At 49.4% G+C, this 18,238-nt stretch overlaps 6 protein-coding genes across 6 annotated transcripts; 1 reads left to right on the top strand and 5 right to left on the bottom strand.

The window, feature by feature from the left end:
• Nucleotides 1-97: 97 nt before the first annotated feature.
• LTR64_004938 (uncharacterized protein) lies at nt 98-2,621 on the bottom strand (the record flags this gene model as incomplete). Its single annotated transcript, XM_064899281.1, has 2 exons — nt 98-2,573; nt 2,605-2,621. 2 exons carry the CDS (start codon nt 2,619-2,621, stop codon nt 98-100), a joined length of 2,493 nt encoding a protein of 830 aa, XP_064755238.1.
• A 766-nt stretch (nt 2,622-3,387) lies between these two features.
• vps5 (Vacuolar protein sorting-associated protein vps5) lies at nt 3,388-4,803 on the bottom strand (the record flags this gene model as incomplete). Its single annotated transcript, XM_064899280.1, has 3 exons — nt 3,388-3,609; nt 3,658-4,647; nt 4,696-4,803. The coding sequence occupies 3 exons, from the start codon at nt 4,801-4,803 to the stop codon at nt 3,388-3,390; spliced, it is 1,320 nt and encodes a 439-aa protein (XP_064755237.1).
• A 1,853-nt stretch (nt 4,804-6,656) lies between these two features.
• LTR64_004936 (uncharacterized protein) lies at nt 6,657-7,499 on the bottom strand (the record flags this gene model as incomplete). The annotated part of the gene is made up of 1 exon (XM_064899279.1): nt 6,657-7,499. The coding sequence occupies one exon, from the start codon at nt 7,497-7,499 to the stop codon at nt 6,657-6,659; it is 843 nt and encodes a 280-aa protein (XP_064755236.1).
• Nucleotides 7,500-9,414: 1,915 nt separating this feature from the next.
• Nucleotides 9,415-9,969, top strand: soh1 (Mediator of RNA polymerase II transcription subunit 31; the record flags this gene model as incomplete). The annotated part of the gene is made up of 1 exon (XM_064899278.1): nt 9,415-9,969. One exon carries the CDS (start codon nt 9,415-9,417, stop codon nt 9,967-9,969), a length of 555 nt encoding a protein of 184 aa, XP_064755235.1.
• A 3,068-nt stretch (nt 9,970-13,037) lies between these two features.
• On the bottom strand, nt 13,038-14,258 carry LTR64_004934 (uncharacterized protein; the record flags this gene model as incomplete). The annotated part of the gene is made up of 2 exons (XM_064899277.1): nt 13,038-13,502; nt 13,551-14,258. 2 exons carry the CDS (start codon nt 14,256-14,258, stop codon nt 13,038-13,040), a joined length of 1,173 nt encoding a protein of 390 aa, XP_064755234.1.
• Nucleotides 14,259-17,304: 3,046 nt separating this feature from the next.
• On the bottom strand, nt 17,305-17,917 carry bet5 (Trafficking protein particle complex subunit BET5; the record flags this gene model as incomplete). The annotated part of the gene is made up of 3 exons (XM_064899276.1): nt 17,305-17,588; nt 17,609-17,830; nt 17,881-17,917. 3 exons carry the CDS (start codon nt 17,915-17,917, stop codon nt 17,305-17,307), a joined length of 543 nt encoding a protein of 180 aa, XP_064755233.1.
• Nucleotides 17,918-18,238: the final 321 nt, after the last annotated feature.

Raw genomic sequence — 18,238 nt, 5'->3', positions numbered from 1 at the left:
CATCCTTGCCCAGCTTCGGCCCCAGTGTCTCTCTGCTCTACCACTACGGACCGGCCCATCACGAAGAACTCTCGCACAATCTGCTCAACCACCACAATCAAAGAATCCTATTCAACCGCCTCCACTTCGCCACCACCTCCTCCGCTCTCGCCTCCTCTATCTCAGCAGCAGCACCATCATCATCATAGTCCTCATTAATCTCATCCACCACCTCCACCTGATACAACCTTGGTGGCTTCGAGGGAGAACCTACTACCGTTGGTGGTCGAGGAACAGAATCATAACTTCGATCCGCGCATCGTCCCGCTTCCTGCCTGCTGTGAGTACTAGCGTTTCCTCTATGGACCGCACTGGTTCGTGGAGCACGATGAGTATCAGTAAAGCATCTTCGTGCATTCCCAGTACCGTCTGCATTTATGGTGAGCACCAATTGCTCGCCCTGCTTGCTCGTGGTGAGGACGTTAACTGCTTGCCTGCCGCCGTTGCTGACCCAGTCAAAGGCAGGGCTGGATAATACTGAATCTGGCGGAGGACTGTTGCCGCGTGCTGCTGCCAGGTCTGCCTGTCGATCAAGGACATTTTTGCTTCTGTCGGTTGTGAATAGTGTAGCGTCATCCATAGCTTCAGTGTCAGCGTTCTTCCTCTGCCTGTGTACATATCTACACTCGGGACATGTGCACATCCTGCTGTATTCCCGTGGCGAGGTTCCCACCATCGGCATGCTGCTAGACGGCGCTATTTCGTGCCACAGGTAACATTTCGGGCATTGATGGCGACGACCTCTGCCGAAGAGACCAAAAGGTAGTGGGTCGGTCGATGAAGCGGCATCCTCATCCCCGCTATCCTCTTCGTCCGATGTGATATGCGGATCTTGACGCCTTGCCGAGCTCCCAGGCTCGGGAATTAAACTTGTCCAGACATGTATATCATGAGCAGGGCTAGGAATAGCAGGCACAGGTTCTGCGACAAGAGTCTGACTGGCTAAGGTCGTTCGAGGCGAAATTTCAGCACTATCTTCTTCGCTACCATGATGGCGCTGTGCCTGTCGGCCTTGCTGATCAAGAATGGCGGCTGCGTTCGATGCAAGCCTACCAGCAGTGGCATTGCGGCCTAGACTATGAAGAGGCTCTCGCTCGTCTGGTGCTAATTGACCAAGCTCGTCGTAATCGGCAGGCACTAGCGCGTCCTCAAAGACGTCGAAGTTGAGTTTGTTTCGATATCGAGTCGACTTAGTGGAAGCTGACGACCGGGATTGACGTTGAGACGTGGAATAAGTTGGGGATTTGAACAAGTCGTGTCCGGATGTGTCTGACCCAGGAGAAGCATGCGATGTGGTAAAGAGGTTATTCTGCGCATCAGGTCCGAAACGTGGCTGTGGACTTGATGCTGCAGAATCAGCAGTCGTGGTGTGAAAGTAGTGATGATGATAAAAACGTTGACTAGTGGGATAAGATTGATAAACCGCATTTCTTGAGGGTACGACTCTCGTGGCTCGATCGTACAGCCACTGAGAATACTCTGAGTGTCTTGCCATACCAAGAAGTTGCTCTTTAGCCAACCTCGTCCTTGTCGTATCTGACACAGCCGGGCACAAAATGATGCTTCCTTCGGATTCTGCAGGACTACAAGGGTCGCTACCATCATCTTCCTCCGAGCTAAAGCTAGGCATAAAAAGTCTCGGCCCTGCACCACCTCGCAGATCCTGAGTTCGGGCAGACGTCGCTTGTGAACTTGCACTCGTCTTTTCGACATCGCTCGTACGGTCTCCTGTGGTTTCTTTGCTTCTGTTCACCTCATCCTGGATTTGAGCTCTTAAATCAGTCTGCCACCTGTCGCGTTCTTCGTCTTCAGTTAGAGTTTCGGGAGCTTCAAAAGGCTTTGGCGTGGCGGTACTGGGGCGTTTTCTAGAGCGTCCACTTCGCGGCTGCTGGAAAGCTGTAGCGTGCGAGTTGACTAGTGGTGGTCGAGGCTGCCGAGTCGCTTGGTGCCTGACCTCAACTTGTGACGTTGCAGCAGACGAGGCTGCTCTTCTGCTTCGCCCTCCCGCGGCTCTTTGTCCTCGTCCGGAACAGCGGAGATGCCTTGGTGGCTGGCCTTGTCCAATACCATCGACGAACTCGTCTGGTGACAGCGTTCGGCTGACATTAGTTCCTGAGGTCATTGCTATAGAACTTTTGCGTGTATCGCTGCTCGCTCTACGATGAGGAATAACGTACGGCATGAGACTTAGATTGTTAGCATAAACCTCCGCTGCTTCAGTCCGGCTAGAACCTTCATTGCTGGCTTCGTCGCGTTGGCCGAGGGAGTCGCGAGGAATGGTGCGATTCTGATCGGGGTCGAGTTGATCGTCAAAGTCAAACAGGCCTACGCTCGAGCCACCTCTGAGACGGCTTCGACGTGAAGATGGCGGTACCCACTGACTCTCGATCTCTTGACGATCTTGTTTGGCATCAAGAAGGATCTGCTCTATTATCTGCATTCTCCGTACTATATCCGAGCTTCCACTGGGGTTGTCTGATGCAGACTCTTCGTTGAGTCTTTCCTGCTTCCGTTGCTGAACAAGCACTCTTGCACTAGAAGGTCGTTGATTCTTGTAGTACTGACATGCCGCGGATCTCCATGGTCTGAGACCTGGTAGCCACAGTACCATAAGAAGAGCTATCAAAAGGTGAACGAAGAGGCAAGAGCACCATGTTGCCGCTGTACCGGTGCTCATGCTATTGTAGTGATAGACATTGGTAACAGGCACGGCCGTATACGACTGAATCGGGCATAGTCCAGCGCATGGCGAGCAAGACAGTTCCACTGATGCAACGTCGTGGTGTACAATTCTGGTTGCTAACTCGATGGGATGTGCAAAGGTAGCTACTGGATATTTTTGATCTGGTGAATTATTAGGAAAATCCCTCACGGGCGGAACGTCACCATGTGTCAGGACAGGTCCAGATAATGTGCTGTGACAGTGTGTAGATGGTGGAGTTGGATATTGGAAAGGCAAATGTATGGTAGCGCACATGCGAGAATCGACATCTCCGCGTGTTGTCTTCATGATCGGAGTCTTTGCCACTCAAACTTCAGGGTTTGTTGCTTTCAATAATGCCACGTTCTGCTTTTGCAAGCACTGATGATGAGCAGATGTTTGAGGACAAAGCTGGAGTAGCAAGTATATATGCTTGCTGGGTACAAATTCCTCATCGCAGGTGTTGTGTATCAAACACTACCGAGCCTGCGTTGGCTACACTGCCAACAGATGCAGTTATCGTCAGCATGCATATTGTGGTCAGTACTGTTTGGATGGTTTACTGCCCAATTTAGTGGTAGTAGAGCTCGAAACATGCTGCTCCCGTCCTCACCGGGTATACGCGATCAGACTCTGCACAGCAACTCCTAAGCGTCCTGCTTCAAGGCAAGATCTGTAGCTGTGGCTGCAGTTAGATCTGCCGATCGTTGTTGAGGCTCGCCTTCAGTTGGGTGGGAGTCCGTTTGAGGTTCTTGACTGGCAGACGAAACTGCGGTCGATTGTTCTTGGCCAACAGGTAAACCCTTGCCCACGGAATCTTCGTCTTCAGCATCCATTTGCAGCAAAAATGTCTCCCATATTTCGATCAACTAAAAACACAATTAGTGAATCATCCACGAAGTCGACGCAAAACTCACTTCTTTCTGCGCCTCAACAGCACCTTCTAGAAACGTTTCAACGCCACTTTTGAAATCTTCAACTTTCTCTCTTTCGAAGCGTTCGAGCTCATTGCGCATGAGACGACCCATATCCTCAAACAAGAGACGCGCTTGATGGGCCCGTTTCTCAGCATCACTAACACTAGCGCTGACTTCGTTCAGTTTGTCTTGTTGGCTGCGACCCTGGCGCAACAGTTTGTCGTGTGCACTCCTTCTTTTCTGCAGTTCACTTTCAGCAGCATGCCAGGAGTGATAAGCTTTTTGCCGTTGACCAAAAGCTGTCTTCACACTTCCGATCAGTCTGACGTATTCGTCGATGGTAATACCCAGAGTAAGGACGTCTGTTTGAGCCTGGCGTTGATACAGCTCTTTTATGCGAACTTGCACATCCGAGAGACCTTGAAGCGGACCTGAAAACATTGGGCTGAGCTCGACCTGTGCCAAAGACCCAAGCGAGACTGCAAATTCACCAGCAGCCTCAGCAAGACCTTTTCTTTGAATGATGACAGTATCTAGTGCTTTCTCAAGTGCCTTCAATTGATTTTCTAGAGCATCAAGGTATATCCTTCTGTCGTGAAACCAATCGTCATGCTCAACGAACTTGCCGCTCGAGCCTCCGACATTGATGCCAATTGCACTTAACATGCCCTTATTGCTCTGGTCGAGTAGAGGGTCTCTGTTCTCCTTGTTCTTGATATCAACGTTGAAAGCTTCACTTTCGAGGAAGATCTTGAGGTCGGCATCGTGATGTAGGATAGGATGAGCCGCAATCTTGTTTAGCATCCGTTCAAGAGCTTGCCTTCGAGACTCTACGAACTCGGTATCAAAGCGACCGACAGCTTGCTTTTCTGGTGGAGGTGGTATAACCACACCAGGATTATTACTGTGCAACGAGTTGTAGAGCCACAGGAAGTCGCGATATCTTCGAGAGACAGCAAACTCGGGTTGCTTGTAGGCCTTGGAAGTGGTCTAACACGTCGTCAGTATTCAGTAGTGCTGTTTCTGCTTTAGATTTACCCTTGTCCTAACTTGATAGACAATATGACTGCTTGTAAGGTCGCCTACTTTGTGAGGATCGCCCACTGAGATGTCGAATGACGGTTTTGCAGCTTGCTCAACACTCATACTAGGCTGCGTCTGTCGAGTAGCGCCTGGCACTGAGGCCTGCGCTGGCGCTGGGCCGCGAGACCTGATGGACAGGTTATCTCCATCGTCACCTGCTGCGGAAGCTGGTCTGGCGGCCGAGACCTGCCTTGTACTGGGCTCTTTACTTGGAGGGGTCGGTGCCTGGTCAACTTGTGCAGGCGCAGGTGGAGGTATAGGTTCAGCGACCCCAAGTGGTCCCAGAGGATCGGTCGAGTCGTCAATGGAGGAGAGGACAGTCGACTGAGCAAGGACTTTCTTCGTTGGTGGTCTTCTGCCAGCAGGTGCTTTTGAAGGTGCTGGCGACGCTGTGGTTTTCGTACTTTCAGCCTTTGCTGCTTCCTAATTAGGTCTATACTCTCGAAGCCATGTACTGCACATACGTGGGCTGTTCTCTTTCTTACTGCCTGCCTCTGCATGTGATGGGACATCTATCTTATTAGTTGTCGCGCAAGTAAATGGAAAGGCTGGATATACCGTCCCACGGTGAGTCGTCCATCTTCGTGTCCTAGAAGGATTCTCGTGATTTCTATATTCCAGCAAGAAGAGTGTTCAAGTTCAGGTTCTACTTGCGTCAAGGTTGGCGGAGCAGCCCGCGCGCCTGTCGGCTTACATGAGTGGAACGGCCTTGGCTTTAAATTCCACATTAATTCAGCATCTCGCTCACGCAAGCGCTCACCATCGTGCTGCCGCTTTTGACCTCGGCTCACTTGCCGCTCCAGTAAGCTTATGTTTAGCTTAGTGTTTAGTAGTTACCTTTTACTTAATACTATTAACGCAGGCGCGTTCTTTTATGCTACGGATTATACGCTGCATTTACTCTAATTGTTACGACCACACATATATTGGTCAGAACAGACCACGTGCCACTACGGTACATCATAGATAGACAAGACTCGGTCCGTAGGTTCCTCACCTGCTTATCGACGTCGCTACGTTACTTGGAATACTTCCAAGTACTGGATCGTACAGATCAGGCATGTAACAATACTCAAGACTCGTTCCCACTGGCCGTTATCTGCTATGGTCCTAATACTAATATGTCCACGACGGCGATTACGATAGCGATCATGATCGTATACTTAGATACCTTTTTACTAATCAGCTAGGGCATTTCTCTATAGCTGTATATAAACGACTTCAGGATAGTAATATATTTTATACTTCTTTCCTCTACTACATATTAGCTCGTCTCGCAGGCTTCTAACATTGTCCTTCTCCTAATCTTACAGACTTTCTTTAAGCAGTTTCTTTGCTTGAGCGCTTGCAGTATTGTGCAAAGTCATGCAGCTCTTAAAATAACCGGATCGGCCGGTCTTACATTGTTCGAGCATACTGATAATGACAGGGGCCTGCTGCATTGTACTCAGAGCTGTGAAACCTGCAAAGCTGGTCACAGGAGTGTTGTGCCAGGTGGAATTGTCCCAGTCTAGCACATCGTCTTGTGCAGAGAGCCAGTGCAAGTTACGGCTGAGAACAATGCCAGCTGAGTCACTGAGTACGATCTCGAGCAGTCTGACCTATCGTGATACAAAATGATGTTGGAAGGAGGATAGTACAACGATAGGAGGGTGCGATGTTTGACCAACATTCCGCATTTGTCGTCTCTGTGCCAAAGGTCATTCAGGCATGCTTGCAAGCACGTGATGATGCCTGAGAGCTTTGGTCTGCGCCTGAAACTCCGCCGGTGATTAATAGTGATTAAAGGAAATCGGGAACTACACATCGTATTATAAGTATAAAAATGACTAGAAAGTATTGATTGGTCGCATATGCTGTGCACCAACAACCTAACACCTAGCACCATGCGCACCGATTAATCTTTCTCCATATTCTCATTTAAAACGTGGAAAGCAGAATGGATGGTTGACTTTCAGTGGTGCTGGCTCAATATCAATCGAATCCATGTTGATAATCGCAGTGTTGAATGGCAGACCAGTAGTGGAATACAGAGGGTAGTTCCACTGGATCTCAATCCATATGTTCATCGTGTTGTGGTTAGCCGTAAAGCTGACAGTATTGTACTTCCAATTTGCTTGGTTCCTGTTTTGTAACCCGACATCGTTGGTTCTCAAATCCTGCAAAGTTTGGCGTCCAACAACAACACCGTCCACTGCCAGCACGATATCGGCTGTTCCTTCATACCAAGCTTCCACATTGTAATGGTATGAAAGGACATAGGTAGCTCCTTCAGTGAAGTTTGAAACGGCCTGGGAGAAGAAAGGATAGTTGTACTGATTCATCTTGCCAGTCGTAGCATCGTAGGTTGGCGGCCATGATGTGAAGTTCAGATACTGTGTGCCGAGTTGGGTGCAGATCATGCCACAGAGAGAATTGCTCATAGGTTTTAAACCCTGACGTGACAATTCCCAAAACGGGCTGTAGACTCGATCGTTCGGCTGGCCGTTGCGCAGATCGAGCAATTCGAAGGAAGGATCGCGAAGGTTGGGTAGTCCACAGATAGGGAGGTCTGCGAGGTGTGTTGCAGGGACATCTGAGGTAGACTCTTCTGAAGTAGGAAAAGCTGTAGGGCTTGCGATCGAGCTGAATGTGGAAGTGTCGCAAGGGCAGACATAGCTCGTGTGCGTGGAAGTGACAGTAGTGGTCGTGTCAGACAATGTGAGTGCACAAGCGAGCGGCAGCACTGCCCCGAGGCAGGCTTTCAGAAGGAGCGACATGGAAACGAAAGACGGCGCGGGACGAGTTCACAAAGACAGTCAGCACTTACCTTCATCGACTTCATCGTGGTATTTCTACGTTCTCCCTTTCATGGTTAGAGTTCGGCTTTTCAGCTGCTAATTTTCCATGTCCTGCTCAATCTCCTCCGCGTAAAGTAAACTACTAAGGGGCAATCCTCACCTGGGCGTCACCCACGTGACAGTAAGCACGGGGTGAGCTGAAGCGGCCTCACCCTGGACCGGGTGAGGCGATGAGCTCGATGCAGAGTTCCCTCAACTTGGCAAATATTCGGCAGGCGCTACTTTTATCAGGCTGCCTAAGAAAGCCATAGCACATTCAGAGAACAGAAAGGTTTGGGAGTGAACAGCTATTCACTACTTTGATACACAGATCCATTACACGGCTCAATCTATCTGCCTTCTGGCCAGGTAGCGATTACATATACACAATTCTGCCCAAGCTTTTAGAACAGCAGCTCTACCAATGAGAGTGTGAAGGTAGAACGAAACAAGTACTATCAGGAGAGCTTTGTTGAGCTCTTTCAAGAAAAGACTCGCTGCATCGTGCTTTCCATCTCTTTGCTCTCTTCTGTGCAACTTTGGCGGCTTCGTTACCAGACCGTAACGTGCTCTTTCGCGCCCACGACGAAGGCACAAGGCACGACCACTTTCGCTGAGCGCTCGTTTTGCGAGTCGTCGCGTTTCTGGTGTGCGAGCAACGTAGATATCGAGCGTAGAGGTTTCCGGCTTTCGCTGTGCACAAGAAAGATACCGCATGTGTGATGGTCGTCGTATCCGCCGTGTTCAAAGCTCTCAATTCTCACCGAAAATCTCAACTGTATCATATCTTCTTCCTCGCAAGTTGAGCAGCACTCCCCTGATCCTTCTTTCCAAACTCGCTAATCATCTGTAACAGAGCATTGTCATCATCCTCACCAAACATATCTGCTAAATCATCATCCGACGTTTTAGGTTTCTTCGGCGTCTTCACGGCCTTGCCCTCAGACGTTGGCGCATCAGGTTCTCCTGTCGTATGCGCAGTCATCTCCTCCCCAACTGCAGTAGCTAGACCTGCCACATTGTAGCTCTGACCAAATCGTTCTCGAAATCTTGCTAATCGACCTGCCTCGTCTGCCTCTACGTTTTGTAGGTCTCGTGAACTGGGATTCCAAAGTGGTGCGTTTCTTGTATCTCGACTCGATCGGTAAACGGGTACAGGCGATGTCGTTCGCATTGTGAATGCTGAACCATCCGAAAGCGTGACGAGTTGGGTAAAGGTATATGGTCTTTTCGGCCTTCTCAGTAATCGCGCATGCCTACATGACTGGCAGATATATGTGGTAGAAGTTTGTGATGAAGGTAGACTAGGGAGTGTCGCTGGTCGAAGCACAGGTCGTAGTGCTTGCGACATGATGTACCGGGGCTTGATGGGAAGTGATGACTTTAGACAGTCTCGTGCTCAGACGATGTTGTTACTTGAACAAGCTCGAGAACCAGTTCGTTATTAGGAAGCCCTTGGCATTGCTTCGACACAACTTGCGGTAGGAATCAATGAATGGTCGATTCTGTAAAGAAACTCATTAACGCCAGATCACGTGAACCGTTCTTTCATTCGGCCTCGTCTACTGGCGTTAACGCCTAGTACTCTATACTAGCATTTTGGATTCTGGTTCTTCACCCCATGCCCTGACTTCGAGTCGAATGATTGGACTACGTAGTGCACTTGTGCTTACCTCGATGCCACGGTCACGATCGCCACTGGGCTGATGCGCTGTACACTCTCGCTCTTTTGAACAATAAACGTCCACTGGGCTCAAAGGTCTACTACACAATCGATATGCTACTGATCACCCGTTTCGAACCTTGACTACGGATTTAGAGGAAGTTTCCACGCGTGCACACAGAACCCCTGACAATGGCTCAGTCAACATCCACCCTCCCCCAAACCACACCCTCAGAAACACCCATCCAAGCCTCCCCACGCTTCGAGTTGGAACTCGAATTCGTCTCCGCCCTCGCAAACCCAGAATACCTTCAATTCCTCAGCTTTCACTACCCCCAACTCTTCCAGTTCATGAACCCTCTCGACTCCTCCAACACCTCAACCTCAGCACAAGCAACCACCAAGAAGCCCAAATCCTCCTCCAACGACAACTCCGACGCAGCAAAGTTCGCGCGTTACCTCAAGTATTTACTGTATTGGAAACGGCCAGAGTATGCGCAGTTTCTGTCACATCCGGCCGGGACGATCAGGAATCTGGAGTTGTTGCAGAATGAGCAGTTTAGAAAGGATATTCTGCATTTGGATTTAGGAGTTAGGTTGGCTGAGGGCTTTACTGGGCAGGTGGATCATGTTGTGCCTGAGGAGGCGCCGGCACCCGAGGTCACGGTTGTGGAGGATGGAGCTGAGGTTGCTGGGGATGGCGATGGCGGTGTGAATGGAAGTGGCAACGTTGCTGCTGCATCGTAACAGCTTGGTATAGCTTTGTCTTCCTACACCTGTGTGATGCTGAGCACCCAAGGAGTAACGATTCCACGGTCATGATCTGAGACGCAGGTGCGGAGAATCCATCAGTGGTTTATGTTCGTGTACATCTTTACTCAGCATACTCCGTGAAAACACATTTGCACTACGTCCTCAACACATACTGAGAGTGCTGTGGTCATGACCGCAGTTTCGTCAACTTCAATGTCCGCTAGGAGGTCGAGATTGCTGCATCGTAGCACTAGTCACACAAGCTCTGTTTCGTTTGATGTCAACCCATACGTTTACACGAGCCGCAGTCAGCTGCAGGACTTCGTACCTGACACATTGCGACACAATGGTTCGCTTCAGCCCCGAAAAAGTCTACCTAGCAGTACCATCATCATCCTAGTCAGCTTGAGACAGTCAGCTCATCCCTCTCATTACGCTGGTTTCACCATTTACAGGATGAAGACTGCCTGAAAAGGCAACCGCCCAGAATCTATCGGCTATACAAGCCCAGATTGAAGGTAATTTACGAGAAGCGCGATTCATCGGACGCGTATGCAGATCACGGACTGTGTCCGTTCATAGAAGAGATAAGTTGGTTTTGTGACCTATCTGTGTTCGACCACTTTTCGAACACATACGATGAGCTGAAGAGCTGCTGGTCAAATGACGGTGGCCATGAATGACTGCTAGCTATGTCCCTTAAAGCCTTCTGACCTCGGGTCTGTGAGTATGGTTGAAGAGAAAAGTCCAGTGTTATGGTTGGGTACATTGCTTAGTGGCTTTCTAGAGTCGCATATGGAACTTGAGAGCCCAACAATCCACCTCCGCATGGTCGGTAGTCACTGCGTACTCATTTGTATCTGCGAGGAAACGGTATCCGACAGTCCGCAGCCAGTGGGAGTTTGCAGACGGCTGAAGTGATGAACAAAGTTTTGAAGTCATCTATGCGGGTCAACACCGCAGCAGTATCCGTGATCGAGGTACCTGTATTGGACCGGCGTCCGCGAATACAAACGAGGATACGGCAGTCTGCCGAAACCTTCCAAGCAAAACTGCAAGTAAGATGCGGAGCATTCATTCAGAGCTTGAATCACAATAGACGTCGTAATTCCCATACCCCAGAGCATGGGTCATCCCTGAGCACGTGTCTGTGGAGCAGTCTAGAACGGAATATTACCTGCATACAGACTAGACATGTGGCCTAGGCAACTGTTCGTGCGACTGTTTGGTTGCAATGCTGAAACTTTGAGAGCTTTGTCATAGCTGCTGTTGTTTTGATCGGAGGACCCCTGTGTTCACGAAGTGAGTTCCTCGTAAAACCGACGATGTTGTCAGGCGCAGCAAGGTCACACGCGTTTTGGCCTTGGCATGGTTTGTTTTGCTGAAACAAAAGCAAAGCTGTGCTTCCAGAATCAAGAAGATCTGAGGGCTTGCCCTCAATAGCGCCCACGATCGACAACAGCATCTGCTCTGCGATGTGCGCTATGGCGTGCTCAGAGGACTTCTCGAAATGATCGCTGCATATAATTTCCGGCGGTGCCTGTCGATTATTCTCTTGGCTAAAGACTGTGCAAGGATGACTGCGACGTACAAGGATAGTCGCCATACTGCTCCTGTGTCTTATTCCATCCTTCTCCGAGTATCACCACAATATATCCTGCCATTAAAAGGTCTTGGCTGAGGCCGGGTCCTTGTACAATGGATACATGTACCCGGAAGTGAAATAAGTATGCCGATTGGGACAGAAGAGGTTAAGGAACATCCTCGTGAAGACTTTGTCATTCCGTTTGGCATGCCCGATGACAGGCATTCGAAACCTCAGCCCGCGCTCGCCATGCTAGACAGGAACCTTGCCACAGTGGAGATCGTGTGACTTGACTGACACCAAAGAAGGAATATGCCTACTCCATACGTCCAAAGCATGGTCCAGACATTGTTTCAATTGCTGGTCGGTGAATGACATTTGAGTCTATACAAAACGTGTAGAGGTACTATTGCAAAGTAAAGCTGAAAAGACTCGTCGGAAATATTTGATCAAAGTGGTCGTCCGCAATCACGCTAAGTTGGGCAGGAACGAAGGATGCCAGTCAGCAAGAACGAACCGGTGATTGAAGAAGCAACAGGCATGATATTTGCCGAAACCTGACAAATGATGCACTGCACCGCCGAAAGTAACCTTGGAGAAACGGCTTACAAGCCATATGGTAATCGTTTCATCATGCAATGCGTGTTGCTCCTAGTAGGTATGCTATTGATCCCCGACGGCTCTATTGTTCGGGATCCTGGACTACTAGGGCGAATCAATGATGACAGAGTACAGTGATTGCAGGCCTTTCGTCATCAAGCAATCCTAGTTGAAAACGTCGGACTATCTGTCAACCTCGCTCTCCCCAAAAACGTAATGGTGAAGACTGCAGCTTGGCCCTGCCACCGCACTAGGATGATCAATACTCTTGCAAATGCCTGAGAACTCTCTCTCCTAGGGCGCCTGCGTGTGGTACAGGTTCTGTGCATTCTGAGTAGCCTTGACCATTATCCCTCCGAGGCTCAGTGTCGTCAAGGTCTGTACAATAACCCGAGTGATACGATACATGAGTCTCAACATGTAAGGCTCCACCTATCTCCTCCATATCTCGTGGTGGCGGGCATCTCTTGGTGGCCGCGAACCACACTAAAGCGAGTGGCTGCTTTTGCCAATCAACGACATGCCAACCTCTGTTTGCATAAGGTTACAAGTCTGTTTGTAAAAAATTGCCTGGCCAGTGAAGCCGACTCCTGTAATCCCTCTATCCACGTGTCCCAGATCTCGACTGGAGTTGTGGTAAATTTCAAGTAATCTTGCTTTTGTAGTGGTATTGACATGTTTGTACAATCTTCTGTGGAGAAACTGTGACGATATAACGTGGCTCTGTTCGCTAACTTTCAGAAACATAGGAGAATATGTTTGGCGTAATGTTTATAGCTGTACACGGTAGTGCTGTACATATTTCCATTGAGACGTTTCGCACACCAGATGTGCTACTCTTCAAATGGAGATGGCAGTCACTGAGATGAATTCACTTTCAAGTATAGTCTTTTGAGACTGCAGTGCCAGGTAGATAACTGGGTCGTGCTTGGGTCGCCCTATGATCCCATTCCCTCGGCGAGAACATTCGTGGCGTACTGGGTGAATACGAGTAGGCCGGCGCAGGTGTCTGAGGTGAGAAATCGTCATTCACTCTCGTGAGGTTTTTGTTGTTGAAGTAGTCATAATGTTGCTTAGCATCCGGCTCCGGCGTCATTGGGGAGCTTCTCAAGGGATGGGCTTGGCTAGGGCTCGAGACTCGGTCTGGAGAAGAAATGTTCAGCGCTGGGGTGGTCTTGGCCGAGTCGAGCATCTCGTACGTACGTGTATCGTTCGAAATTCCTCTTGCGTCTGCAGACACAAACTCATGCCTCCTGCGAAAGATCTTGCTCTTGACAAGGTCCCGCCAGCCGAGCACCATTGACCATCTTCCAAGGAATATCAGCAGCCAAAACCCACTAATCTAATGCTTGTTAGTAGGAAATAGCCACAAAAGGACTTCAGAACATACCCCCAGGCACACCAGCACCGCAATGACAATCCCCTCATTCTTAACTAGACTTTCAGCGTGTGGTAAACACCGGGCCTTGTCACCACCACTAAGTACCAAGCAAGTGAGCCATGGTGTTGCTTTTCGGAAAAGAGCATCATTGACCTGCGAGCTGTTGTCCATCGACACAAAGATCACGGCGAAGAACACAACCTCTGCGATTATGAGCAAGACAATCATTGCTCCCCTCCACTGCAGTTCGACAATCCTCTTGACCCTCCGATAGGTTTGACGTGCTGAAGCTGTGTTGACACTGCTGGAATATGTAGGAACACCGGAGCTGTTTTCGGTAGATGCTTTATCATCGAGCAGGCTTCGCACGTAGACATTGACGCAGTAACCGATCGTAATAAACTGTAAGACCAGCGCCAATGTGGCAAAGGCTAGCAGTGGACCCCAAAAGACTTCGAGGCCATTTTTGTGGTTGAGGTGGCACACGTTACCAAATCGATAGGAAACTCCAGTCAATGCAAGAGTGAGAGTAACGTCAATGCCTGGAATCAGCCATCCTATAATGAGAGTTGTCCAGTAAAACAAATTGCCAGTCGCAACTTCCCAGCAAATCTGTAAATGTAATGCAAGAGCTCTCCAGAAGACCCATATCACAACAGCCCATCCTCCGAAGATCAGGAATGCACCGCTAAACGCGCAAGTCAAGTCGGATCGCATATCGTTCGGTGTTATCTCGTCGAAGCACTGCTGGGGACGAGCGGCCAGAGGAATCAAGAAGGCAAGCTGTCTTTGTAAGCCGAAAATTCGACGCTAGTTGTAGCTAACGCACCTCCATGCAGAGAACGCCGATTGCAAGGCAAACGCTCAGGTAATGTCTCGATGTCCACTTGACTGGCAATACAGCGTATGATATCAGAACGAACAAGGTAAAGGTTGTAGCAGCCACGTTGACCCAACTGGCAACTTCTGTCCGTTGTTCGAAGCCATCGGCATACAGCCAATCAGTCGATGGGCATGGCACACAGCATGTTGCATTGAGCGCATCAACAGGTATACACAACCGGCCGGTGATGACTGCAGTGATCAGTACTTGCTTCAAGCGCGATACAGACGTTGTAAAACATACAGCCTCCATCAGTAGAAAAACTAGCCTCGTCGAAGAATGGAGCTGGACAATGACCACGAATGGCCGTCAGATTTGTTGGTACTGTCATTTTGACGTATCGTAACCCAATGACCAGATCCTCCTAGAGATGCTACTGATGTCCTCCTCGCATGATGGATCCAGCCGCATACAGTGTATGTACTGGCCGAGATGTAAGTCGAATCGACGGCACGGTGGTAGAACAGTGGTAATGTTGGTCTGATTTCTGTGCTGTTGTAGGGCTGACGAAGTGATTCATACACGACAATAGAGGTGCACGAAGAAGTGCTGGGGAACGTAGGAAGGATATGCAGAACAAACCATTGTGTCCACCTTGATACCCTGGTCACCATGGATGGTGGATCAAAAGGGTCGAGGTCAGCATGTGGGGATGCAAGAGCCGTGGCATTACTCGTACTGATACAACCGACAAAACCATTCGAGACTCGGTCGTGCAGCTAGTCTGGTGACGGGGCATATCCACGATGACACGAGGATATAACCGAGCTTGGGACCCGCCAGTCTGTTCTGTATAGGCTGTAGGTGGTGTGTTGAAGTACACAAGTGTGCTAGGGGCTTGGGTATGCCTGCGAATAAAGAGTGAAAGAGAGGCATTAGAGTGCGAAGATTGTTTGGTAGGACAACGAATGAAAGTCGCGAGCAGCTGCGCACCCAAGCTGCGGACTGAAGTTACAAGCGAATTACAACCAAGTAGGCACATCGACGATGTTCGTTGGGTCGGCAAGGTGCATATGGTTCAGGTACTCGCGAAAGCAACTCGCCTAGCGTGTTCTGCAGCTGCAAAACGCGGTCTAGCGTCCATTGAGGTCTCGGATCCAGCTCGAACCCTGTCACTTCTGAGTTCCGGGCTAGACATGCCGCCAAGTTCAGGCTGACGGAGCCGCGATACGGAGCATTGCTCAAATCGAGCTAAGCCATATCAGATGCTCGGCATACACACAGAAATAGTCACTAAGGTTTGACCAGGGCGATGGTGTTACTGCTGTAACAGTCGCCGACGAAGAAGCTCAATGACGACCATCGTACGGTCGTGCCAGCCGATAATGACTTGGCGGGTTATCGCGAGAGTACGAAACATGGCGCAAAGAGGGGGTGATGAGAGACCTGACATCCCTGTGTGTTACCACGATGGTCAGGATTTGTAGTGCAAAAGTTAGGTTGTTCCAGAATTTGTCCGATTCGTAACACAGCAGGTGCGACCAGTGTCCCACAACAAGAGCTCCATGTCAGTGCATCCCGCGCACGAGTAGGTTGAAGAACCGAAGCCTTTGAAAGTCTCAGGGAAAATTGAAGCGACGAATCCAAGCTGAATCATGTAATTACAGTACGAGTATGAACCATTGCTGCCAGAAATCGAACAAAGTCCACACGTAAGAAGGCAGCGGTATTACGCTTCATCTTGACATCATGATTGTATATGCGTGGTGTCTCCAGCCTTAGCTGAAAAATACAGCTTGGAACATTCACGTATCAATTTGCGAGAGGACGGCTCCATACTAGATGTGATTTGAATTACCTGGGAGATCGTCGTACGTGGTCTACCACAGTGATCAGCACAGAGCGTTGAAAGCTATGCGTGTGGCTGTGCCACAATATCAAACCTATCATATCTGAAGTCATGCTGCAATTCGAAAAGGTATTCGTAGAGTACAAATAGGCAACAACTTCGTTTTCGCTGAAAAAGGTTCGGGGAATTTGCTAGCAACGCTTGTGTTAGCGTGCCAAGCAGACGTAGAAGCGGCGGCATTAGGCGCTGTAATGAATGGCAATATCGAAGAGCATTTTTCTGATTGGGTATTCCCCAGATCACCAGAAGCTTTGCACCAGTAGTAGCTTCCACCAATCGCGTAACTCATCAACGGCTTGCTCGAATGCAGGAACGTTATTGGTAACGAGGGATCATTGCGGCAATTCCTGCAAGCAGGGTTCTGCACGAGTAGATTCACGCTGGCCTTGAGATCGAGATTGAATAAGTCTAGCTGCATGCTGCGCCAATGCTGGAGCAGGTACAGCACTATGGTCCTTTTGGAAGGTTGGTAGATGCATTGTGAAGTCGCAGCCTCGTAGCGATCGCCTATGCCTCCCTGAGTTACGGCATGAGCTCTTCACCGCGGGCAGTGTCTCCTGTAAAGAAAATTCGACCAGTCAAGAATTCCGAGGACTTTCTAATGGACTGCTGAGGACATTAGGGTAGACAGTTCAACGAATCGATCTGAGACGTTTCTTTCCTTTTTGGGTGTAAATTGAACATCAACTTGTGATAGCTCTATGGTGAAGCATATCTCCTGCCCGAACGTTCTGCTTCTATGGCATGTCGTACATAAACAGTGATTGACGGCGCTTTGCTCAGCCGATGCCGATGCCGGCGTGGCTTCGCTGAAGTAGGACGAATGGCCTGGCGACAACGTCTCAGCAGTTCTCGGGATCTGGTTCCGATCTTGGATGTATACGACGATGAGCTATTGTGCTTAATGAGGTGTTCTACCTCGAACAAACAAACAGATGTGTTTGACTGGAAGGAGTTTCATCCAACAACACAGTACATGCGTCGCAGCTTTTATTAAGACCTGGCTGTGCCACAACTTATTGATATTGATCTCAGGCCCGAGGATCTGGTGGTTGTGTGTTCAGTACTCGTTCGACGAACACGTCCAGACTGGCTTCAAATAGTTCGTTGTCGACACCGATCCCTCCAGGATGTTCTGCAGGAGACAGGGCATTTTTGACGACGTACTCGACGTAGATGTTGACGTAGATCTGCTGCAGGGCGTGTCGCATTGAGTTGGCTTTTACATCTGTCAACATGACGAATTTGATGTTTGTTGGCGTTTCGTAGTAATGGAGCTTGTATTGGGAGGTTCGATATGATAGAAAGCTGCAAGCTGTTAGCCAAAGAATGTACCATATGGAAAGTCATGCCTGTCGTCTTCACCACCCAGCTTCCGTACCATGTTACGCAACGAATACACAGTGCCGAATATCAACTTCGCATCATCGTCTGACTTTAGAGATTGGCGAGCAGGAGTGGGAGCGTTGGCTACCGTAGACTGGGACGGAGGACGTGAAGATGTGGCAGATGCACCAGGGAGGGCATCTTGCCAGCGCCTCTTGTAGATACACTCCGCTGGGACGTATGATTAGCGAGGTCCTATTTTGTATGTGCTTCGCGTTTACCATGTCTATCGAAGACGTAGAATGCAAAGACCACCATGATGGTCTGTCCAGCCTTCGCGGTGACTAGTCAGACAACGTGTAGGAGCAATTCAAGTGTTCGCAGTAGAACTCGTCAGTCATCGTGCATCAATAGACACAATGGTAGCACGATTAACATGTATAAGTGTTGTTCGACAGGAAAGGTATGGCCAACGAGCACTATCAATCGGTGCGAGAGGAAATCGGCTATACAGTAGATTGAGAGGAGTATAAGAGGTGAATTGCGATTCGCGCGCAAGTTTATTGGTTACTGCTTATTTCTTTGTGTATCATCATCTCTACTACTACCACTTGCAATCCCGTGATTTACAATAACAAC

Source organism: Lithohypha guttulata, assembly GCF_036872675.1.
Source record: "Lithohypha guttulata strain CCFEE 5908 chromosome Unknown scaffold_3, whole genome shotgun sequence".
NCBI lineage: Eukaryota > Fungi > Ascomycota > Eurotiomycetes > Chaetothyriales > Trichomeriaceae > Lithohypha > Lithohypha guttulata.
The sequence above is the reverse complement of the archived record's forward strand: the minus strand, read 5'-3'. Positions and strand labels throughout refer to the sequence as shown.